The sequence below is a fragment of the Maylandia zebra genome, linkage group LG22 (genome assembly GCF_041146795.1).
Source record: "Maylandia zebra isolate NMK-2024a linkage group LG22, Mzebra_GT3a, whole genome shotgun sequence".
NCBI classification, from domain to species: Eukaryota; Metazoa; Chordata; class Actinopteri; order Cichliformes; family Cichlidae; genus Maylandia; species Maylandia zebra.
Window position 1 is genome coordinate 36,724,313 of NC_135187.1, and position 24,243 is coordinate 36,748,555.

Below are 24,243 nucleotides of genomic sequence, written 5' to 3' on the forward strand. Positions count from 1 at the left end.
TGTAAACATAAAGACAAATTCGGAGCCATAATTTACTGCGTCGAACTGCATATTAATTAGGAGTCAATTACAAAGTCAACATTAATAACATGCGCTAAACTTTTTTTAAATGTAATTTTAACTTGTCTTTAATCAGCTTTCATATTTTCTACAGATAAAATGAATAAATAAATAAAATAAATAAATAAATAAATAATAACGTACACGCGAGCAAAGTTGGTGATCTTCGAGGGCTCTGACGTATGGTGAACTGCGCATGCGCTCTGACAGAACCTGTCGCTCTATAATCTCACAGCAGAATGGATCCTCCGGTCGTGGTTCTACGCTTGCAGACCTGACGGAAGCCTCGTATCTTCCTCACTAAAGTTAGCGACTTTTCTCAAACATACAAAGAATTTAAAAATATGTGTTCGTATTTCGGCTAGCTGGCTAAACAATAGCTAGCTTTAGCCAGCTAGGTACAAGCTAAGGGTGAACATGTCTGTTGATGTTTTGAGGGGCTGTCGGTCGTTTTGATGTTACTGTGGTTCTAACGCGTTTCTGTACACACCGTGACCTTCTGTCTTGATGTCACAGACTCGACATGGGAAAAGGCTGTAAAGTTGTGGTGTGCGGCCAGGCGGCTGTGGGAAAAACTGCTATTCTGGAACAGCTGCTGTACGGAAACCACAGTGTAGGTGAGGACTGGACGTACAGGGGCGTGATGTTACTTGTTTCTGTGACGAAGCTTTGAACACTCTTTATTTGGCATAGCATACGTACATTCTTCCAGGACATGAATTGTTTGGTATATTTATATTACATGGTGTTGATACATCATGCTGTATGAGAGCATTCCAATGCTTCATTGCCAAGATCCTCATTTGCTGTTTCAGTAACTCTTTTTATTTTTCGTCTGTACCTTTCAGGGTCAGAGTCTAACGAGACACAGGAGGACGTGTATGTGGCCTCTGTGGAAACCGACCGAGGTGTCAAGGAACAGCTCAGGCTCTATGACACCAAGGGACTGAATGATGGACAAGACCTCCCTAAGCACTACTACTCAGTGGCAGATGGCTTTGTGCTTGTTTACAGTGTTGACAGCTTGGAGTCTTTCAAGAGGGTGGACGTTCTGAAGAAAGAAATAGATAAGTCCAGAGATAAAAAAGAGGTGAGGCTGGGTTGAAGTCTGCTCGGGCAAACGTTGCACAGATTGCTGGCATATCATCCCAGAACTTCACAAGTTCTTTTTCTGTGAGCAGATGTCTAGTTTTTGCCTGGTTAAATAATATAATTACATTTAGAGTATTTCTTAACAGCTCTAGTTTCCGCCTCTTAGCTGTACAGCTTTACAGTGAGTGTAGTACTAAACAGTGTAAACTGGACCTTATGGAGAATAGAAAGAGATAAGACATGTTTGGACGTGTCTTTAAAACTTGCTAGAAATCATCTGAATGGTTTTATATAGACAAATCTATACATTTATGAGTATAAAACATGTTTGCTCTTAAAAGTGAATACTTGTATCATTTTAAAGATATGCATATAATAAGGTCACTGTTCCAAAAAACATGACCAGCAGCACCAAGAGAACCTCAGCGTACACGACTAACAACCCACAGACAGAGCAGACCTAAACAGGAAGATAAAGGTGGAGAAAGGAGTCGACGTGTAACACTTAGGGAAGCTACTTTATGTTGCTACAATATCACGGGTGGAGAGGGCAGCTCCACCAGTTTGAGTTCAGGGCCTGTTAGCCTTTTTGACACATTTAACATTACGGCATTTTATTCTCCATAGTTCAGTTTGTTATCTGCTCTGACCGAATTTTGTTTAGACACAGAGGAAGCTGCAAACCTGAACTCTGATAGCATTAGCATTTGAGTTTTAAACTGACTTATGTTTCAGCTTCGCTGTAGTCATCCTCACCGCTCATCACATTCTGACAGCCTGATCTCTGATCACTAAATTAGTGGATCACGCGTTGTTGAAACAAAGGCCTCAGTGAGGCGTCTATGGACCTCCACAGTGCCATGAGCAGTTCCACTGTGGGTGTTTTCGCTGCTACTGCTGACTGTTAAGCTTTCTGTGACTTTGCAGTGTCATCAGGTTTGTTCTGCACACTGTCAACCAAACCTAAAAGCAGTCGGTCAGCCAGATGTTCAAACTGGGATGGAATGCACCAAAACCTTAGTTAGCCGTGGTCATGTGACAAGGATGTTTCGAAACACCTGCGCTGTGTGAGGTCGACGCAGCATTAAAACAAATGCATTTTAAGCACAGACTCATACACTGATGGATGCATCGGGTGCAATTTGGGTATCTCGCCCAGAAACGATTTGACATGTGTGGGAAAAGCTCCAGTGAGCGTCCACAGTCGCAGCTGGGGGGGAACACCACGGGTGTGAGCTTTTATATCGACTGTTTGAAACGCAGTAAGAAGCGAACATGAAGCCTCCTGACTGCGAGTAGACACAGTATTGATATATAGAGATAAAAACATGTTTCGTAGTTTGATAGCCTCAGTATATTTCTATAATGTTGGATTAAAAAAAACCCTTGAATGTGTAGAATATTCTCGGACAGGCGGATATTTGGGAAAAACAAAAACTTTACAGAGACGTTGGACTCTAAAATTCCACACTTGCATGTATTCGTGTTTTCTCCTGTGTAAATGTAGATCACTTAAAAGTGACGTGGCTTTGTTTTGGGTGCAGGTGATGGTCATAGTGCTGGGGAACAAAACAGACCTGCGGGAGCGTCGTCAGGTAGAGCACGAGGCAGCACAGCAGTGGGCACGAGGCGAGAAGGTGAAGCTGTGGGAGGTGAGCGTCACTGAACGCACCTCGCTCATCGAACCGTTCACCCAGCTCACCAGCCGCCTCACGCAGCCTCAGAGCAAGTCGGCCTTCCCTCTGCCTGGACGTAAGAGCAAGGGGTCCCCATCCAATGACATCTGACACACTCCTTCCTGCGTTCACTCCCAGCAGCACGCTGTGGACGGGATTTCGGTTTAGCCGTTTGGGATTTTTGCTTGATGACATAATTGATGGCCTGCTTCGAGTACAGCCCTGGAGGAAGGATGTGGTCACACAGGCACTCCTCTGATACAGGAATGTACAGTTTTTCTTTTTTAACTTTTTAAGGGTAACGGCACGCTGGAAATATTCAGTAGGTTATACATCCTTCCAGCGCTGCTGCGGTCACTCATCTCTGTACAAGCTCAGAAGAATTTTATGTATTTTTATTTAAATAGTCGTTTCTTCTGACTGCAGTTTGTCGTGCTTATCATGACCATACGTCTGCCAAGTTTTGGATTGTGCCTGCTGTTGATGAAACTACAGATGGATGCCGCCTCTGTGACATCACCACTTCATCAAGTCTCATGATGAAGCCGTAGATGTGTCTTTGCTGTCAGGATTTTGAAACTAAGGTGGTGACAGCGAGAGGTGGAGCTCACTGTAACACCACACCTCATTGGCTAACATGATTGGCAAGTAGTTAGCTAATGAGCTAGAATAATCAGATTTTTAAACAGGTTATGTGTCCACTATGAAGTGAAACTAAGTAATCCAGGTGTTTATGGTCACAGACGGCTCTTTTCCAGGAATGAGTGTCACACTTGTTCGTCCTTTGAGTTAGGCACCTTTGTATGCTTGAATGATTCACAGATCAGTGTTAAACAGCAGATCTGAAGAAAACTTTGAAAGAACTTCAGGAAATGAAATGTTCTGTTGGATGGATCGATCCTTTATCGTCTGTACCTGTTGACGTGGACAGTGACTTTAACTGAACCAAATATTAGAGAGGTGTCAGGGCCCAAACCTGGTAGAGAAGCAGGCGTTGAAAAGCTGCGTGCGCACAGGTGATCACACGGGGAGGTTCAAACCATCTTAACAATGGAGAACCAAAGATTTGGGAGGGTTTGACCCCCAGCGTTACACATTAAGCAGACGTGTTGTTATTAGATTACTAATATGAGTTCTCCCTTCAAAAACAGGAGGCCAGTACAAACCTGTCGTTTCCCATTCAGTGTGAACGCCGCATCCTTCCTGTCCTCTGATACGACTGCGGCGGTCAAGTATGGCCTGGTAGCAATAATAGTCATGGTACTGCCTTTACTCGTGATGTTTCATGTTTCCTGTACACGCAGGAGTGCAGTCGGTTTAATCCGACAGGGATGTGTTTGCCTTTCTAACTGTAGACGTTGTTGAGAGGAAATATTTTTAACTAATTTATTTTTGTCACTTTATTGAGCCTCATTCCTTTACTTGTGAAAATGGTGATGAATGATGATCTGACGTGTCCTGAAAGTGTTTTAACAGTAATAACATTTAATGTGCTGCTAGTAGAACAGAGGTGAAATATCTTGGCTAATGTACTCTGCTCTGTAACAGTCTGAGGATGCACTGAATAAAATGTAGCCCCTTCATGTTATCAGCTCCTGAAATGATGGGAAACAAGTGGGTCGCTTTGGTTGGTCATGTTTAATCCTTAAAGGGAGAAACAGTGCTGCTCTTCATCGGTACAGAACACAAACCACAACCAACATCCACCTAAACACGTCTACATGTGGAAACAACTTTCTCTAAGTCTGAGCGTGGCAGCAAACGCCAGAGCGGCCCTCGGGTCCCAGCGCAGTTATCCCAGTGTTTGAGTGACTGCTCGCTGTGACAAAGTAAGAAAACCTTCAGACGGTCACTTCAATATGTGAATGAGCTTAAGCAGAAATGGGTGCTGGTAAACGTTAGCTTCTCTTTATTCTCAGCAGCACACAAATACTGAGAAGTGCAGCCTGTAAACTACGGCTGCAGCTCGCAACACTAACTGGAAGTTTAATACAAGTGGAAATTTACACTGACACCACTGACTGGGAATCATGCTGACACATTTCATCTAGTAGTTAAGTATTAATGCCCATCGTCAAGCACGGGCAAACTATTCAAAGAGGAGACACTAAATGTGCTACTGGCAGATCTGATTATAGTCAGGCCAAAGGATAACTTAATACAATAAACAACATAATGTCAGGTTTGAAGACTTCAGTTCCAAGATTAAAAAAACAAATCCTCCTCCCAGGTCGTCCAATCAGCAGCAGCTCGGGCCACTATGTGGCGTAGCGTTTGGTCCACTGTTTGGCTATCCTGTCGTGTTCAGGTCTGTTTGTTGTGTACTGTGTGGCGATGCTTCCAACCAGAGGGTCAGCTGTCAACAAAACAACAACACGTTACTTTATTTACACACCTCCAGCTGGGCTGAAAAACTACAGCAAAGTACACAGAGCTGTGTGTGGGTGACAGTCCTGTTTGGGATGAAACCGGTCATCACAAACACACACAGGCTGAATGTCGTGTGTGTTTTTTTTGTTGTTACGTAGAAGAAAAAACCCCTCTGGCCCAGGACACTCCACAGTGCTCACCGTGGACACGCACTGGTCTGAAATACAGCCTTACTGAGCGCTCACAGCTGGTCACATTTATTCTACCATTGAAGCTACACGTCGTGGCTGATGTAGAAGCACAACGTCTTATCTGCTTGTGGGTCAAACCAGTACTTCCCACTGCACCACCACGCCACAGGAGTTTAACCTGATCAGTTACATTGTACCACAGCTTCCTTTGAAGTCCTACATGGATAAAGCATGAAAACAACATGACAAAAGGTCTTTATTCATTTTAAAGCTGGAACACAAAAATGGTCCTATTTTCAGTTTTTATGTGGCAGCTGTTGAACACACCGTGGAGTATCAGGACCCAAACACTGAAATTCATGGAACTGCACATTATGTTAAGTACAAGAGAAGCTTTCCTGATGCGACTGAGAGAAACAGCATTGCTGTCGAGCTTTTCAGACGTGCTGATTCATTTGACTACGGTAAAGCTGCAGCAAGCCGCACATGCATCTAAACTGATGACTCTGCTGCCAACGTTAGCGCTCTGCTGCATGTCAGAGTAGAAGCTACAACTGCAGTGAAGACCCTGGCTTCGTCGATATCTGGACAGGATCTGATCCACGCTTCGATATCTCGGTTTTGTAAGTCTAACAGAGTTTGTATGCACGTGAAGCTCTCACCTGGGTTGCAGTCAGTGAGCAGGGAGCAGATGGACAGTAGGACCTTGGAGATGGTGAGGGCGGGACTCCAGTTGTCCTTCAGGATGTCCAGACAGATCACGCCCTGACTGTTGATGTTGCAGTGGTAGATCCTCGTACGGAACGTCACCTGATCACACAGGTAGAAACTCCATAAAAATACAGCTCGTTACAATCAAGTGTCACTCAAGAGTCAACATTACAGAAGAGCAGCAGCTCGTGGGTTTAAAGGCCAGCACTACATGCCCCCCCTCCCCACACACTCTTTGAAAAGAGTCACACATGAGGCTAAACTGTTTCCACATGAGGTCTGAAACTTAGTTAAGCTGCTAAAATTCATGTAGCTACTCTCCACAGGACAGAGGCGCCCTCTAGTGAACAATCTGAAATAAAACATTCGTTCATGTCTTTTGAATAGCAAGCATTCAGTTTCACCTTGGGTGGTTTGAAGGGGTAGTCTGGTGTGAAGGCGATATCCAGGAAGAACACTCCCCCCTCGTACACGGAGCCTGGAGGGCCCAGGATGGTGGACCTCCACTCATAGATGTTGTCTCCTTTAGGGCCGGCGCTGGAGAACACAAACAAGTACTTAGTGGTTCTTCAATGATACACAAGCTCAGCACTGAGGTTTTATTTCAGTCTTCACTCTGGGGATGAAATGAAACGGTTACTTTGAAACTAAAACAGTATCACTGCACAGTTTACCACAGTGTGTTACTCAGACACCCCACACCTTCATAAATGTTTGTTCATCTTCGCATCAGTTTTCTTATACACCAAATGTGACACACACACAACAACATCATCTTCCTGGCACTTGAAAGACAAGAAGTTCTACAAACACTACTCTAACAGTGAAGTCAGAGCACGCAGTCTCTCCACTCATCAGGAACAAACCTCTGACACTAGTGCTGTGTGTTTAAAGGCTTATGACTTCTAGAAGGTGTGAAGGTGTGTATTAAATGGTCGGGGGGGGGGGGGGGCATGTCTGGGCTCGTCTCTGCCTGCACGAGGCAACGTAAATGCACAGCACTGTGGTAGTAATGATATCTCCACATCGTAAAAAAGTACACTGGTGCTTTTGCAGAGGATGTAAGATGACAGCCGTCATGCACGGGTCCTGGAAAACACCTGAAACATCAGTATAAGCACCAGTATATCCAACCATCACACAGTGTCGTTCCTCGTTACACACCAACAGGCTGGAACAAACACTCGGCATCAACTGTGTAACTTTCAAAATGACAGCTCCAACTGGGCTGACACGCAGGAAGTGTTGTTTCATCTAAAAGCCCTGTTTTTAATCCCCACATCACTGCTCGTTACAACCATATGAGTCACTGTCAGTAGACTGGGACATGGACTTCACATGGCTGTGCAGACAACACAAGGACTGAGCAGTAGATGGGATCCAACAGCAGCTAGTTAGACACGTTAACGCTGGCGGTGTTTTCACATCACTGGATGCCTGACAGAGTAACACCAGATACACCTCACAGTTTGCCTTTTCATTCATTAGGACGTTCGACGCAAACGTGGAGAAAAACACGATTTGTTTCATGGAAAACTTCACGCAAAACACAAACGAATGTTTAAATGAACCAATATTGACACACAGTCATTTTCAATTCTATTTTATTTATATAGCGCCAAATCACAACAAAAGTCGCCTCGAGGCGCTTTATTTTAAAATCATGTGACGCACACATCAGGTTTCAGGGACACAAACAGCACCTCGTCACCGCGTCTGTGTTCTTGGTGGCGACAGGAGAAAGAAATGTCAGGCAGTGCTGTAGTGCTGACAGATACAGGACAATGAAGGGCCGGACATTTATGTGCCGCTCCTCCTTCCAAACTAAAACAAAGCTATTAAAGAAAGAACAGGTAAAGCAATGAGTCAAATATTCTTAGAGCTAAATCAGCTCTGAGCAGCATTTTTGCCTTCTTGCATGATTCTGCAGGCTGATGTTTGCTTCATTCTTAAATGAAAAGACATTTTTGTCTGACTTGCAACGAGGGAATCAGACGTCATCTGAAGCGTTGCAGCTATAATCACACAGACTGATTATAAGGCAGAAAATATACAGGAGACAGGTGAGACAGCGAGTGCAGGTAAAAAGAGAAGTCTGCTTTAACATGACAGCTCACGCCACCAATCAGCAGATGACCTGCTCTACCTCCTGAGCTACAGCCACCCCCATAATCACTCAGATCACCGCTGCCTCTTTTCCACGAGCACCTGCTGTGGCGTCATTTGTATGCAATACAACACAGCACAGGTAACGCAGTATTTGCTGTTGGACTGTCCCTTGTTGTCATACCTCATCGTTGGTTTGGCATCAGGGCCCACTGCCTCAATATTTCAGCATGACTGCTGTGAAGGCAGAGCAGAGCAACGCATTTATCAAGCAACACAAACTGAAACCCATCGGTGAAAGCTGCAGTATTAACTGATGGCTAACGTCTGATACATGCTGGTTATGAATAAATGTCGGGAGGAGTTATTGTATGTCACTGAATAATCATGTCTCTGACTCAGCCAGCTGACACCCGTGCTGTCCAATCAAAGGTTGCACAAATGATTGTCTTTGTTCCTGTATGTCTAACCTCTCCAGGGCATCGCCTCATGCTGCCAGTAGTGACCCTGACCAAATATGAAACTAGTGAAAAAACATTCAAAAGCTGAGGAGTGGAAGCATGTCAGTGGGCTCCACCTGTACAAGCATTCCTGTCTCATTGTTGCAGCTGTTGTCATTTCCATTAACACTGAAACTGACTGACAGCGTCCTCTGCTACTTAACTGACCAGATCAATATCCTAGTTTAACTGACACGAGGCATCAGTCAAGATCCAGATTGTGCCAACAACAGATATTCTATTACTTCCTATTAGGGCTGGGCGATATAAGGACGATCTATTTTTAGGCTTTATCGCGATATATATCGAGATATCTTAGAAATATGGTCTCTAACCAGATTCTTACTCTGGATGGCATTACCTTGGCCTCCAGTAACACTGTGAGGAACCTTGAAGTCATTTTTGACCAGGACATGTCCTTCAACGCACATATTAAACACATATGTAAGACTGCGTTCTTCCATTTGTGCAACATCTCTAAAATTAGAAATATCCTGTCTCAGAGTGACGCTGAAAAACTAGTTCATGCATTTATTACTTCCAGGCTGGACGACTGTAATTCATTATTATCAGGATGTCCTAAAAACTCCCTGAAAAGCCTTCAGCTGATCCAAAATGCTGCAGCAAGAGTCCTGACAGGGACTAGAAAGAGAGAGCATATTTCTCCTGTTGGCTTCCTGTTAAATCCAGAATTCAAAATCCTGCTCCTCACATACAAGGTCTTAAATAATCAGGCCCCATCTTATCTTAATGACCTTGTAGTACCATATCACCCTATTAGAGCACTTCGCTCTCGCTCTGCAGGCCTACTTGTTGTTCCTAGAGTATTTAAAAGTAGAATGGGAGGCAGAGCCTTCAGTTTTCAGGCCCCTCTTCTGTGGAACCAGCTTCCAGTTTGGATTCAGGAGACAGACACTATCTCTACTTTCAAGATTAGGCTTCAAACTTTCCTTTTTGCTAAAGCATATAGTTAGGGCTGGACCAGGTGACCCTGAATCCTCCCTTAGTTATGCTGCAATAGGCTGCTGGAGGATTCCCATGATGCACTGGGTGTTTCTACCTCACTATGTGTTAACAGACCTCTCTGCATTGAATCATACCTGTCATTAATCTCTGTCTCTCTTCCACAGCATGTCTTTATCCTGTCTTCCTTCTCTCACAGCAGATGGCCCCGCCCCTCCCTGAGCACTTGTTATAATGTCTTGAGCCCCAATACCTGCAGTCCTGGGGGCAGAGGGGGTGAGCTGCAGTTTGAGCCTCCATCAAGTCAAGTTTTTGATGTAAATATCAACATGTGTGGTAAACACAGAAACCTCAGAATCTCAGCTAAAAGCTCGTATAAACCATTTCTACAACCACCAAACAGTTAAAGAGCAGTCATGTTTTGCAACACGTATGTAAACACAAACAACAAAGCCATGAACTCTTGACTTCATGCAGCCAAACAAACGGCACGTTGTCTTAAAGCTGAGCTCGCGCAGATTCCAAAGCTGCAGGTTTCGTCACGCTCCGACCAAACTTCACTGAACCAGCAGCAAAAGAAGAGCACAAATATACTTCACATTTGATAAGCAATAACATGGACTCAGCGATAGTCGTAGTTCGTATCACAGCTGGTTTATTCAGAGGTTTCTTTGGTGTGTGGGGAGACGTTCACATGTTTAAAACTGTCTTCATTTTGCAGTCGATGACTTTTCAGCTGGTGGAATAATTTCGTGGTGCTGCTCCCTTTTGCAGCAATACTTTCACAGCATATTTTGCAGATTGTCGCATTTTGTTCGACATCAAAATCCAGACTGAGAAACGCGTGCTCAGCGCAGGGTAGAACACTTTCTGGTTGGGAGGGGGGTTAATTGATGCATTCAGAGCGTTGGGAGAAGAAAAAGCCTCGCAGTGAATGACGTGCAGGAAGCTTAATATTGCCATGGTAACCTATACTCGATGGTTAGGAGGAAGCCATAGTAACCATCGTGATACGGCGAGTATATTCGATACATTGCACAGCCTTTCTTAAATGTACCGGTGAGGCTGCAGCTCCTCTTTGTGAACATAAAGCCCACTCAGTGCTTCGTGTGGGCAATAATACTGCATCACTGTTGTCATTCCTTTCAATATGGGAGCCCTCCCCTGGTGACCTCTGCAACATGCAAGAACATTTCAGCTGTTGCGTGTTTTTCTTTGACCTTTAACACTGAGCAGAGGACAACATGCTGGAAACATCCACAGCACACCAATGACCTCCCGATCTATAAAAACTAAAGTGTCTCCACACTGTGTGAAATCAAATTAATAAATCAGGCAGTAGTAGCTGTTCAGGCTGAATGTAACTGATCCCAGACACAGGTTCATCAATTTATCTCCTCTTAACTGTTGGAAGGAAGGAAGGAAGGAAGGAAGGAAGGAAGGAAGGAAGGAAGGAAGGAAGGAAGGAAGGAAGGACGGACAGATGTGTGACTGAACTGACAACTTGTTTTTAAATCACCTATGGGATGAACGTATGGAGTGGCACAGGGGTTTTCCCTGACTGCAAAATAACAGGATCACAAACTACAGGGTTCATACGCCTTTTTCAGGGTCAAATTCAAGCACTTTGTAAGCACTTTCAAGGTCCATTTTCAAGCTTTTCCAGCAAGCTTTTTATGTATAAACTCAAAATGCACATTTCACTTAAAAATTAAGATGTGAAAATGTGAACTACTTTTGATTTGTTCTCTATATTTCACCTTTAAAAACGGTTTATCTTGCCAATCTGTTATTTTCTCATTTTGACAAACTGTATCGGCACAATTTATCTACATTCAGACAAAATTTAAAACATGAGTAGAAAAAAGTGATATTTCTGACTGTAAAAACCACAAACATGTTTAAAGAATCAAATAGAAATTGTACATTTTGTACATTTTTAAAAATATGCACAAGTTTTGCAAACAACAAAGCTTTATGGTACTGTTTACTTGTTTTCCATGTGGAGGCAGCGTTTACACTGCAATCTGCCTTTGGTGGCTTTTTTACAGCAACTGTGACGTTCACTTGTAGAACTGACACACAAAACAAAACAACGACCACACTACACACTAACTACACAAGACGACACACTAACTTGACTCCAAACACAAATCTATCATGTTTCAAAACTCGCTCTCCCTTTCTTTCACTCGCTGTCTCTCGCCCGTGTCACTCCTAAAAATCCCCCTCTTCCTAAACAACCACATGCCACATGTTGCGTCCGTCGACCCCAGAGGGTTCATCAGAAAGCCTGAAGTTGGCTAGTTGTGTAACGGGCTAATGTTTAAAGCTTTCACTTGAGTAACTCATATTACTGCTACTGCTAAGTAATGTTAGCTAAGTTCACAGCATATTCCATAAATGTCCAGGCCATAACTAACTGTATAACAGCGCTGCCGCATTGCATCACACTCAGTGCACTTCAATCATTTCTCCAGCAGGTTTGACAGCAAAATAATCATCATAATGTTAAAAATGAGCATGTGTAACATACACGTACTGGGAAATTATTTACTAGGACTCACCTATCATGTGACTGCAGAGCACAAACTCCGCCATTGTTGTTTTCCATCAAACACTCATTAAAACAGCAGCTGCAGGTATGTTAGCGCACTCATCCCCACAGTTAGGGGAGGGGCGGGGTCACATATTGAAACAGACAGAGGTGCAAGGCAGCCCAGGCAGAGACATTTTGCTTTTACATTTTTTTCTCTACCTATTAAAAAAGTGAGACAGTTATTTGTGGAGAATGAAATGCAGTTACACTTTCAAGCACTTTTAAGCACCACATCTGAAATTCAAGCATTTTCAAGGATTTCAAGCACCCGTACGAACCCTGAAACTAAGACACATCAGTGTGTGTGTCTTACAAAGTAAATGCAACGCACAGTCTCTTATTATGGCCACGTTCCCATATGACAAACATCCGGCGGATGGTTCAAAGGTTCCAGAACAAAACCGACTCAGCACCTCGATTTGTTTTGTTGGAAAAAATGCAACAGTGGCTGTGTTAGCGAGCGCGTCCACACGCAGCATTTCTGCAACCTCAAGTGTCTGTTTGTGTAAACAAATGAAGCCGAACACTGATCACAGCTGAGAGCATCCTGGGTACAGACTGCTTTCACTGCACTAACAGCACTGCATGTCGTTTCTCTCTCAATAACAACTGAAGAAAGGGCAGGATTATGATATCAACACTGTCAACACTGGGACAGGAAAAGCTGGACGGGGTAATTCATGACCTGATGATCCGACTTTGAAGCAAAAAGTGTGGAGGGACGATGCTTCATGTGGCAGGATGAAGCCCTAATGCAGTTCATTCATCCAGACAAATACTGAGCAAGGCTGATGGTCTCCCTGTAATTACTTACATTTGGGTAATGAATAGCATTACATGAACCTCCAATAAACCCTGAAGTGATTCAGTATCAGTGTGTATCCTGTATCAGGCTGTGGTCCTCTGGCATCGTTACCCTGCACACAGCCTTCTTGTCACACTCAAAGCCCACGCTGACGACTGCTCCCTTTTCCCAATATTCCTGCCTCAGCACAGAGTCCACATTAATCAACGCTCATGTTTGAATGAGCCTCTTATTCTGCTCCAACTCAAACCTTTGCTCTCTCAGAAACACTGTAATAAGCTGCCTGACTGACACAGTCCAATGACTGCAGAGAGGAGGCTCAATGCACAACCCGTTCTCACTCCCAAAGCGTAACATTTTACGCTAGGTGACAAATCGTCACCATATTACGTTTTCGGCTACCCACCACGTTCCTAAATGACGACCTCGGAAAACAGAGGAAATATGAGAACCCTCTGGACTGAATCTACACATGTTCGCTGTTTTTCTTCAAATCGCTTAGAAACACGCTATTTAACATCATTAAAGTCCTGGTTAAGGTCAGGAATAAGGTTATGGTCAGGGCTAGGGATAAGGTTAGGTTTAGGGCTGGAATACAGGGCTGGAACGTCTACTCCCGCGGGAGTGTCATTCACTGGATTCCAGCCATAACCCTAAGAACGCCGAAGGTCTCCTTTCGCGTTCCTCAGGAACGCCGCGGGACGTGACAAAACGTCGACATGTTACGCCTCGGGAGTGAGAACGCTCTGCAATGCAACAGCTCCACGCTCCTTACAGAACCTCCAATTGAATCTAACGGATCAGCCTGTAAATGTTCTCTCAGTGCTTTATGAATCTCATGTTGTAGCGCTGACACTGCCTCACTGAAAACGATCCAGAGTGATACATCATCCATCCAGAAACAAAAACTCTATTTTAGGCTCAAATAAAATGGAAATCAATAACCGAGGAAAACGTCCAGACACGTACATCGAACCCACACAGGCTCCAAAACTCTTTCACGGGCTATAAATCAAAAAAGAACCCCACGTGCCTGTTTACTGTAGGTGTACTCATTAACTGTCCCATCCATTTCCTTCCATCAACAAGGGGAGGATGGAGCTCCGTATTCATCCACCATCCCTCCCTGCACACGTCCAAACCACGTCACCTCTAACAGGGTCTCTGAAATGCTCCACCTGAGCCGTCCCTCTTAAGCACTTCAGTCTAATCTTGTTCAGTCTGTAGATCTTAGCATCTTCAGCTCTGCCACTTCCAGCTTCGCCATCTCCACCGTGTAAACTTTCTCTTTCGCAGCTTTTTAAACCCACCTTCACTTCCTCTACTCGCTCGCAGCTTGGCTGTTCTAACCGTCTCCCTCTCACGTGCCTCCACCTGTACGGCTCTCTGCTCATTACAGACCACAAGCATCACAGCCTTCTGAGAGTCCTGCCTGACCTCATTGTCAGCCTGTCCTTCACCCCTGCAAACAATGACGTGCTCAGGGTCAATCCCTCATTTAATCCCACCTCCATCTTAAACCCATCTGTCACTCGCAGCACTCAGACCGTCTCCACGTGGAAAACAAAAGGTATCTGAACAAAAGCTGCCAAATGCTCAGATGTGTTTATATGGCTTCTAAACTGGTTAATATTTAATGCTCAGATTATCCGTCACACATACATGTTGGTCCAAAGAAGCTATCAGTTGCTGACAGGTTAGAGGAAGTGAAAGTCTCCATGTGCAGCAGCTCAGCACTGCTTTATGAGGCTGTCAAAGGTGAAGGACGTGTAAAGACTGGGGAGCTTCTTTATAGCTGTAGAGAAACTGTTGCAGACACGTGGAGCGAGGTGGCCACTGCTATTAAACAGAGGGCTCGTGTGCATGTGGCTCACATTAGGAACTGCCTGTTTCTGTAGCTGTGATTAGGAGAACCAACAAGACACAGCAAATGTTAAAATAAATCATTACCAAACCTCTGCAGCACAGATTACCCTACTGTACACAGCTTGAAACATTCCTCAGCTTCCCTGTGCACTGACTGTGGAACGTCAGCAATCTGGCAACATCCCAAGAGGAGATATGATGTTTGCAAGCACAAGACAAGAGAATTGGGAAGCAAGCACTAAATCAAAGAGGCAGCATGGAGAAAAACAGCAATGAAACAGTGAATGAAAGCAGCACAGAGCAGGAGGCAGTGCGCCTGTGACGGCTGTAGTAAAGGAAAAGGGGGCGTGTGCAGCACTCCCAGTGGTCAGTGTCTTATTGTTAACAGAGGAGTGCTGACGACGAGGGAAACTAGTCACAAGACTTCTCTCCAATGTCCATTTGAAGAGTGGAAACGGGGTGCCGACGAATTCTGACAGAAATGAGACGACAAAGTGACTCAACAGCATGTGAGCAACATCTGCAGTGCACAGCTGGCTCATACTCTGATGTAGGGCTGTGCGATGTGACCAAAATCTCATGTCCCGATATAAGACATCTACCGTCCTGATAACGATATAAATCACACAAATGTAACAATTCTGTGAATCTCAGGCAGCTCGACTTGTGTGACGTGTTTCCAGCTGGGCGTCGTGTAGCTGGAGTTTTAACGACGCATGAAACGACACATTTTTAGACATAAGTTGTAACGGCGCCGTTTTCTTTGTGAGTATTTATTACACGGCGTGCTGCGGGGAAAAGTTCTAACGTTTGAGTCTAAGCTTTATTTTTTAGTACCTGGCAGCTCTTTTTTTACTTCTCATCCGTAAATTATCTGCATCTTTCATGTGATTCAGTTTATTTTGAAAAGTCTCAACAGGATCTTGAGCTTTATTGTGAAAGGTTTATGTGGAACATAAACAAGCGGACATGCGATTGTTTTACCGTCGTTGTTGCTAACGACAACGCATAAAAACAGGCGCTTGTCCGTCCGTAGTGTGGTTATTTTAAATATTAGAGAGAGAACTAATTAATATAGCCACTACAGTGACATCAAAACATGAAAATATATTGCTGTAAACAGTTTATTTTGCGACACCACGAAACAAACGATAGATGTTTTTATATCGTCATGTGATATATATGGTTACATGGAACAGCCCTACTCTGATGAGCAGATTCCAAATGAAGCAGGAAGAACCCAAACCTACTGATCATGATGTGCACGAACAGAGTTTATTTAAACTGTGAAACTGAACAGAATCATTCAGTCTGAGAGGACACACGCGCGCACACACACACACACACACTCACACACACACACTCACACACACACACACACACACACACGCGCACACGCACACACACGCGCACACGCACACACACACGCGCACACACACACACACGCGCACACACACACACGCACGCGCGCGCGCACACACGCACACATCTTAATTTTGCTCACTCGGTGTGTCAGTCGCTGAGGTCACTAAATAGTTTTGTCTGAAAAAACAAACGTTTCTAAATCATTTCCATCTTCTAAACAAATAAAGAGAGAACAGCAGCAGCTCAGTCAAAACAAAGACGGCATTGTGGCAGATTAGAAGCTAATCTGAGGAGCACGGTGAGAATGTTAAACACCCCTCAGATTTTCTTCTTCGTGTTTTGTTCTCTTTGACGTGCTTGGCCCTTTATTTCTATACAGAACGAAATAAATAACTTGAGCACTGAACCTGCAGTAAATCGAAGGATGAACAGCCAAGAAGCCTGTGGAGGAGCCTGGGAACATTACTGATCACTGCCTAGCCGGACTCAGCCACCTCTGACCTCCAGGTCAAGCTCGCTGGGATTCAACCTCGCCCCAGAGTTTTAGTAGATGCACCTGTGGTATCAATTTTAAACACCTGAGCTGAAAGCATTCACAAACTTGGTTGTCCAGGTTGTTCACCTGGACGCGCAGCAGAGTCCCCATCCCATAAAAAGCTTATCACATCCTCAACTCACCGGCTGAAGCGCAAAGGAGATACTGGTGCAGGCTGAACAAAGACTGGTTAAGTGCCAGTGTGGGCTAACCAGTTTGATGAGCTCTCTGGATATTAAAGGAACAGTGGAAACATAGTTTAAGGGTCAGCGGGTAAAGAGGTCTTGTTATGCACACGTTCAGCGTGTTGGATGTGAGCTGTTCCACATTTGCTGTTAGAAGCTTTTGTATTTGTCATGTCTTCTGTCTCTGAACTGCAGGTTTACACCAACTTCAACTACAGCTGAGGGATAAAAACAGCTTAGCAATAAAGACGGGTGTTCGAAAAAGTATTTCTACAAGAGATGCTGGAAGAAGAGTGAGAATAAGGAAGAGGAATACAACACAGCTTTACTGATGTTGCAGATAATAGGGGAGTAAAAGGATTTCACTCCTACAACAGCTCCAACTACAGGTCATGATCAGTCGCATAACCAAGAAAGCAGAACAATGAGTCACTGCACTGAAATGATAATGTGTAATAACTTGGTTTGTATGAAAAACAAACAAACAAGGGGTACAAGGATCACACGCGCAGACACACACACGCGCGCACACACGCACACACACACGTACACACGTGCACACACACACACGCGCACACACACACACACACGTGCACACACGCACACGTGCACACACACACACGCACACGTGCACACACACGCACACGTGCACACACACACACACACGTGCACACACGCACACACACGTGCACACACACACACACACGTGCACACACGCACACGTGCACACACACACACGCACACGTGCACACACACACACACACACCTCCTACTTTGCAGCCAATAACCTGCTGGGAGAAGCCGGGAGCATCGAGTCAGCCAGAGCCTCGTACCTTCCAACCCCTGGCTCGGTTCGGAGTACTTGCTGTGTCAACAAAAACAAAAGCCTGTACCGGCTTCACTTCAGCGGCACAGAAGAATCCATCCCATGATGATATGCCTAACAAACAGACTTAAGGAAGCTCTGCAAAGCCAGGTGTGTGCTGACTGAAACTCCTCGGCAGCATACAGGATGTTAAATAAAAGCAGGAGACTTCCAGTAGCTGCGCCACATGCAGCACATGCTCATCATTCACTTTTGCAGCCAAACCTGCCAGACCTGTCTGACATTTGGCAAACAAGCTGTTCCACCAGCAGGACACCTGAATCCCCACCAGGAGCCTGTTCCTCCAAACCTCTAGGTTCCACAGATGTACACCGAGCAGATGTAGATAAAGACCTCCACCTGGACAGCTTTTCCCTCCAGTCAGCTAGAAAACAGTCTGCTTTCAGTGTAGCTGGTTATTTTATTTTCCTTTTAAATGCCTCAGCGTTTCCAGTGATATTCTGACATAATCATGAGGTTAGAAGTTGGTTTTTCTTGTTCAACGACCACAAATAAGACAGTTGAGAAAGAGGATCTAATTAGGAAGTGCTCATCAATCATTTGTTAGCCCACAAACAGGTCTTATTTTTATTCCACTCTCGCACACAGACGTCGACATGAACATGACTAAAGAATTCTGTGCAGTGAAAAACTAACTTGTGACAGATCATAAAGTCTTTATTCGAGAAGATAAAACACGAGAAACACGTCAGAGAGCCAGGTGTTACAAACGACTCACCTGCAGTTTGGTGGAGGGTCCAAGGTGATGTCAGCCAATTCCTTCTGAATTCTGCAAAATCAGATCGGAGTCAGTAAAACGCGTTACTGTAAGTCCACAAAGAGGAATGACGATAACCAGAAACGAAGCTACTCTGCAAAGATCACCACAAACCCACGCCTGCAACAGTCACGTCAAACTTTCCACGCTGCCAGCTTATCTTGTGTGACATCACAGGCGCCGCTCTTCTACTCCACCCAGCATCACTGCACTCACCTCTTAGCACTGGTGGACAGATGTTTGGAGGTTTTGCTCATGCTGGCTTTACTGTCCTTTTTCTTTGGGGGGTTCGCCTCCTGCTGTTGCTGCTGATGGGTCGAAGAGGAAGAAGAGGAAGAGCTTGTGCTGGCACGGGAATCTTCATCCGACATACCGAGCCTGGGAAATGAACATTCATTTAAAATGATATTTCATAATAAAACGAAATTATTCGAGCTGCTGCAGGACTCTGACGTATTAAATCCACCTACTACAGCTGACACGGTCCACTAACACGTCCACGGCTGCCACTGAGTTCAAGCTCTAACTGCACTGAAATGTTCGTAGGATACACGCGTTAACTGTAACAGGTTGGCGTTTTCTATCTATGGACTGTAAAGCTCTAGTGTGCAGCCATGGCTGCCTCCATCACATTACGGCTCAGGCCTGGAGCGACACTGGCCGAGTAAACTGGTTGGACTAGTTTAAATCCTCCGTGTGAGGAACCTCTGCGGCCTGAGCTAATGTTGCCTGTTATTTTTAGCTCGTTGGGCAGCGACAAAGGAAACATCTGATGGAGCAGTTGGGCCCGGCTCTGGTCAACACCAGGGACCAAAACACCACCTCACACCGACCCGTGAGTGGAAAAGCAGAAACGCATCGGCGGGGCGATGTCGCAGTCGAACCCCGATGCTACACCGCAACAATGTTCAGCTGCGGGGAACTTTCGGATAAAGGAGTCAGGAAGCTCCTTCGGGCTGTCGAGCTGCTTCTCAGGCCTCACATTACGACGTCAGAAAGAAACAAACAGAACCCGCCGTTCGCTCAAAGCTTTTCCTCGCATTTTAAAGCTACATCCGTCGACACTGACCCAGCCACAGGATGCACACAGTCCTAAACTCTCCTCTGACGATTAAAGGGCGCATTTGTCAGACTAACGCCCTCCGCAACATACACGCGACACACAGTGTTACAATATTATGAGCCGTTACACAAATATCTCCTGTTAGATACCTTTCTTTGTGTGTGTGTGTGTGCAAAGCCTACGCGCGTGTCCCTCCGCCGCCTGACTACACTCGCCGCCGTCAGGTTCACGCGCTACAGTACGGAAACGGGAACTTCCCGCCGACGTCTACAAAATAAAAGCACATTAAACTCATGGGAATAATTGGTCACACACAATGACTGTAGAAAACACACGAAAAGGCATCAGCACAAGAACAAGATAGTGCATATTTATCCTTAAAAGTATAATATCTTATATGACCCTTTCAAAAATGATATTAAATTGATACAAAAGTTGTTGTATTGTTAATTATTATAATTTTATTCACACACTTTACAACATACAGTACTGTATAGGTCCATTCTAGTGGGACCCCTTAAAGACAAAAACCTTTTTCTGCAGCAAAAGTGCGAAATTCTACAACTACCACTAATAATAATAATAATTTAAAAAAAGAATAATAATAATAATGGTAATAGTAGTGTAGTAGGTATAGTAGTAGTGGTAGTACTATTTTAATTTTGCAACTCCAAAATGTTGCTTAAACTACACATTGACATTATATTTTTAATTTTTACAAATACACAGGGTTCATCTTTTTGCTTGGCCTAAAATGATTGGTACGTGTATTTCAACCCATCATGGGGTGTCAACAGCTGGATTTGCCAATTGAGATGTGGTGCTTTTATTTTGTAGGTTCTGACAGTGTACTTCCTGGTACTATTGCGAACAATAACAAAAAACAACTTGGCGTTCGCAATGGATCTAAGCGCGCCTGTGACAGGAAGTGTTCGTCCCGCAGCTGCCACTAGTCGGCGGAGTTTCCATTTTGGCTTTCTGCCAGAAATCTTCTGCGTTATTCGGTGTTTTCACGCATGCGTTGGTTTGGATTATGCGCCCAAAGTATTTGGCATAAAACTATTTTGTGGCGTTTACAAAAAGATCCTGTTTTAGGTTTAAATAGACCGATTCAACACTGGAGAAGCAAGGCTCAGATGGTTTGGACATGTGCAGTGGAGGATGATGGACACACCGGACAAAGGATGCTGTTATGCTTCTGTCATGCAGTCATAACAGAAGCTGTCTAACATTCATCTGGAAAGAAAGCCATTACCTGTCCATGAACCAGTTTATCACTGCTGCCCTGCACGCGTCTCCACTGTCATGCAGCATATTTACTGTTATTATCCACACGTGGATGTTCCACATTTGGATTAGTTATGTACTAACGGAAATGATGTAAGAACCCAAGCACACCTTACTACTGTGCCTTCAGGTAGTAAAGCATATAGTTAGGGCTGGACCAGGTGACCCTGAATCCTCCCGTAGTTATGCTGCAATAGACGTAGGCTGCCGGGGGATTCCCATGATGCATTGAGTTTTTCCTTTCCAGTCACCTTTCTCACTCACTATGTATTAATAGACCTCTCTGCATTGAATCATATCTGTTATTAACCTCTGTCTCTCTTCCACAGCATGTCTTTATCCTGTCTTCCTTCTCTCACCCCAACCAATCACAGCAGATGGCCCCGCCCCTCCCTGAGCCTGGTTCTGCCGGAGGTTTCTTCCTGTTAAAAGGGAGTTTTTCCTTCCCACTGTCGCCAAAGTGCTTGCTCATAGCGGGTCATATGATTGTTGGGCTTTTCTCTGTATCTATGAAGCGCCTTGAGGCGACTTCAGTTGTGATTTGGCGCTATATAAATAAAACTGAATTGAATTGAATTAATAAAACCTGTCTACTGTTAATGTTCAGCCTGAGAACGGCTGCACTGAGTTCATTTAAAGGACAGTTCATAGCTCCTGTCAGCTGACAACAAAACTTTGGGCTTCACCAAAATTGAGAAGACTGGAAAAATGTTGCCTGGAATGATCAGTATGCAGATGGTAACACATCAGACCCACTACTAGGTGCACTCGTACTGTGTGAAAAGCATTTTTAAGATTAATTTGAAGATATTTCTACTCAACATATTTAAGCCAACAACAGCGTAAATGAACCGTACTGCATCGTTTTCTCCACCTGTAGCATCATTCTAAACTATCGCAAGACTTTCTCTTTTTAAATCCTGAAATGATCATCCTGAGCACTTAAGTAAACAAAAACATCCTGCTGAAGGTCTTCAGGGATCTGTAGAGTTGCACGTTCAGACTGTAATTAGTTTGTGGTGACTTGAGTAAATGATCTTCTTCTGGCTGCTCCTTTCAGCGGTCTTCAACCCATCTGTCACTCCTGCCACGCACCTCATCCCCTCTCGCCCTCCTCGTACATCCTGTCCACACAGACTGCTCTGCCACTCCGGACTTCCTCACACAGCTCCACAGTTCTTCTCTTGGATTCCTGACATCTGTAGTGTTTCTCTGGATGAAGCCTGACTGCTGCTCACGGATCGTCACCTCTCGTCTTGACCCCCCTTCATTAATTCTCTCCCACAGCTTCATGGTTATGGTTTGCTAGCTGCACATCACCCTTGTTCTTGAAAATAAGCACCGGTACAGTTCTTTTCTTTTCTGCAGGCCTCCTCTCACTCCCCGAAACTGTGGGTAGAAAACTCCACTCTGTCTGTCGTAGACATCCCCGTACCTGCACAGGTGTGTCACCTGAACCAACCACATTTTCACTGTCGATGCTCTTCACAGCCGCCCTCACTTCCTCCTTACTAATCCTCTGCACATCCCGATTCACTAAATGTCCTCCATCCGTGCTCCACTTCTCATTTTCCACCTTCATCGGTCCTCGGAGTGCTCCTTCCATCTTCTCCACACACGTTTCACTTGTTAGCACACTTCCGTCTCTATCCAGCCTCACCTGCTGCACGTCCTGCCCCAGCTTGCTCTGTATGGAACGCCAGGACTGCCATAATGAATTAATTAAATACACCATTAAATAATTAATTAAATGTGGCAATAATTAATTAAAATTGGAATTAATTAATTAAATAAATAGTTATGACACATGTAATTAATTAATTATTGACAAATTCAATTAATTAAGATAAGATAAGATAAGATAGAACTTTATTAATCCCTCGGGTGGGTTCCTCTGGGAAATTCGATTTCCAAAAAAGCACAGCATATATATATATATATATATATATATATATATATATATATATATATATATATATATACACACATACACACACATATATAAATACAGAGACAAATATAAATAAAATATACGAAGGGGATAAATAGAATAAATAGGAATAAAAAATAAAAATACAAGTGAATTGCACATTTCAAGTATTGAGTCTATTGCACTGTTGACTATTTACAAAAGTATTGCACAAGGTATTGTACAGTGAGGTGCAGAGGCACTACAGCTTAGTTGTTCCCCCCTCCTTTGTCCTCCTGTTTCCCCTCCCTCTCCCCTCCAGAGAGGAGTTAAACAGTCTGATGGCGTGTGGGACAAAGGAGTTTTTAAGTCTGTTAGTTCTTGTCTTGGGGAGAAGCAACCTGTCACTGAACAGACTCTTCTGGTTGTTAATGGCCGTGTGCAGAGGATGCCCAGCATTGTCCATAATGTCCATCAGTTTCTTTAGTGTCCTTTTCTCTGCCACTGTCACCAGAGTGTCCAGCTTCATGCCGACCACAGAGCTAGCCTTCCTGATCAGTTTCTCCAGCCTGCATGAGTCCTTCTTTGCTGTGCTGCTCCCCCAGCACACCACAGCATAGAAAAGTACTCCAGCAACCACCGACTGGTAAAACATCCTCAGGAGCTTCCTGCAGATGTTAAAAGACCTCAGCCTCCTGAGGAAGTACAGTCGGCTTTGGGCTTTTTTATACAGGTGCTCTGTGTTGCATGACCAGTCCAGTTTATTGTCCACCCACAGCCCGAGGTACTTGTACTTGTTGACCACCTCCACCTCCTCCCCCTCTATCTGAACCGGCAGTGGACCTTCTCTGGACCTCCCGAAGTCCACAACCAGTTCCTTAGTCTTTGAGGTGTTGAGTTGCAGGTGGTTTGTGTGACTCCATGCGACAAAGTTCCTCACCAGACTTCTGTACTCCTCTTCCTGATCATCCCAGATACACCCCATGATGGCCGTGTCATCTGCAAACTTCTGAATATGGCATAATTCAGAGTTGTAGCAGAAGTCAGAGGTGTACAGGGTGAAGAGAAGAGGGGACAGCACAGTTCCCTGTGGTGCTCCTGTGCTGCTGACCACAGTGTCAGACGTGATGTCCTTCAGCCTGACGTACTGTGGTCTGTCGGTGAGGTAGTCGGAGATCCAAGCCACCAGGCAGGGGTCCACCTCCATCCTGTTCAGTTTTTCCTGAAGCATACAGGGCCGGATGGTATTAAAGGCACTGGAAAAGTCAAGAAACAGTATCCTGACCGTGCCTTTTCCCCCATCCAGGTGTGAGTGGG

The 24,243-nt window shown here is 44.6% G+C and overlaps 2 protein-coding genes across 5 annotated transcripts; one reads left to right on the top strand and one right to left on the bottom strand.

The window, feature by feature from the left end:
- The first annotated feature begins 213 nt into the window (after positions 1-213).
- nkiras1 (NFKB inhibitor interacting Ras-like 1) lies at positions 214-4,409 on the top strand. Its single transcript, XM_004561027.5, has 4 exons — positions 214-365; positions 577-677; positions 909-1,150; positions 2,697-4,409. Exons 2-4 carry the CDS (start codon positions 584-586, stop codon positions 2,937-2,939), a joined length of 579 nt encoding a protein of 192 aa, XP_004561084.1. The 5' UTR covers positions 214-365; positions 577-583; the 3' UTR covers positions 2,940-4,409.
- A 38-nt stretch (positions 4,410-4,447) lies between these two features.
- On the bottom strand, positions 4,448-19,988 carry LOC101470241 (ubiquitin-conjugating enzyme E2E 1). 4 transcript variants are annotated; one of them, XM_004561026.5, is made up of 6 exons: positions 19,880-19,988; positions 18,884-19,045; positions 18,629-18,679; positions 6,505-6,637; positions 6,052-6,199; positions 4,448-5,184 (listed from the first exon to the last, which is right to left on the bottom strand). In XM_004561026.5, exons 2-6 carry the CDS (start codon positions 19,036-19,038, stop codon positions 5,087-5,089), a joined length of 585 nt encoding a protein of 194 aa, XP_004561083.1. In that variant the 5' UTR covers positions 19,039-19,045; positions 19,880-19,988; the 3' UTR covers positions 4,448-5,086. The 4 variants fall into 4 exon arrangements, with proteins under 4 accessions (XP_004561083.1, XP_012777234.1, XP_012777233.1 ...); XM_012921780.5 differs by having other exon boundaries at positions 19,913-19,934; XM_012921779.5 differs by lacking the exon at positions 19,880-19,988 and adding an exon at positions 19,737-19,875.
- Positions 19,989-24,243: the final 4,255 nt, after the last annotated feature.

Bases quoted from the DNA above. Each gene is read 5' to 3' on its own strand.
- LOC101470241 (XM_004561026.5), bottom strand. From the start codon at position 19,038: ATGTCGGATGAAGATTCCCGTGCCAGCACAAGCTCTTCCTCTTCTTCC. The intron at 6,638-18,628 runs GTGAGTCGTTTG...TGTGTTCTCCAG, and splicing joins GACCCTCCACCAAACTGCAG to CGCCGGCCCTAAAGGAGACA. The intron at 5,185-6,051 runs GTGAGAGCTTCA...TTTTGTTGACAG, and splicing joins GCTCACTGACTGCAACCCAG to CTGACCCTCTGGTTGGAAGC.
- nkiras1 (XM_004561027.5), top strand. From the start codon at position 584: ATGGGAAAAGGCTGTAAAGTTGTGGTGTGCGGCCAGGCGGCTGTGGGA. The intron at 678-908 runs GTGAGGACTGGA...TGTACCTTTCAG, and splicing joins GTACGGAAACCACAGTGTAG to GGTCAGAGTCTAACGAGACA. The intron at 1,151-2,696 runs GTGAGGCTGGGT...TTTTGGGTGCAG, and splicing joins AGTCCAGAGATAAAAAAGAG to GTGATGGTCATAGTGCTGGG.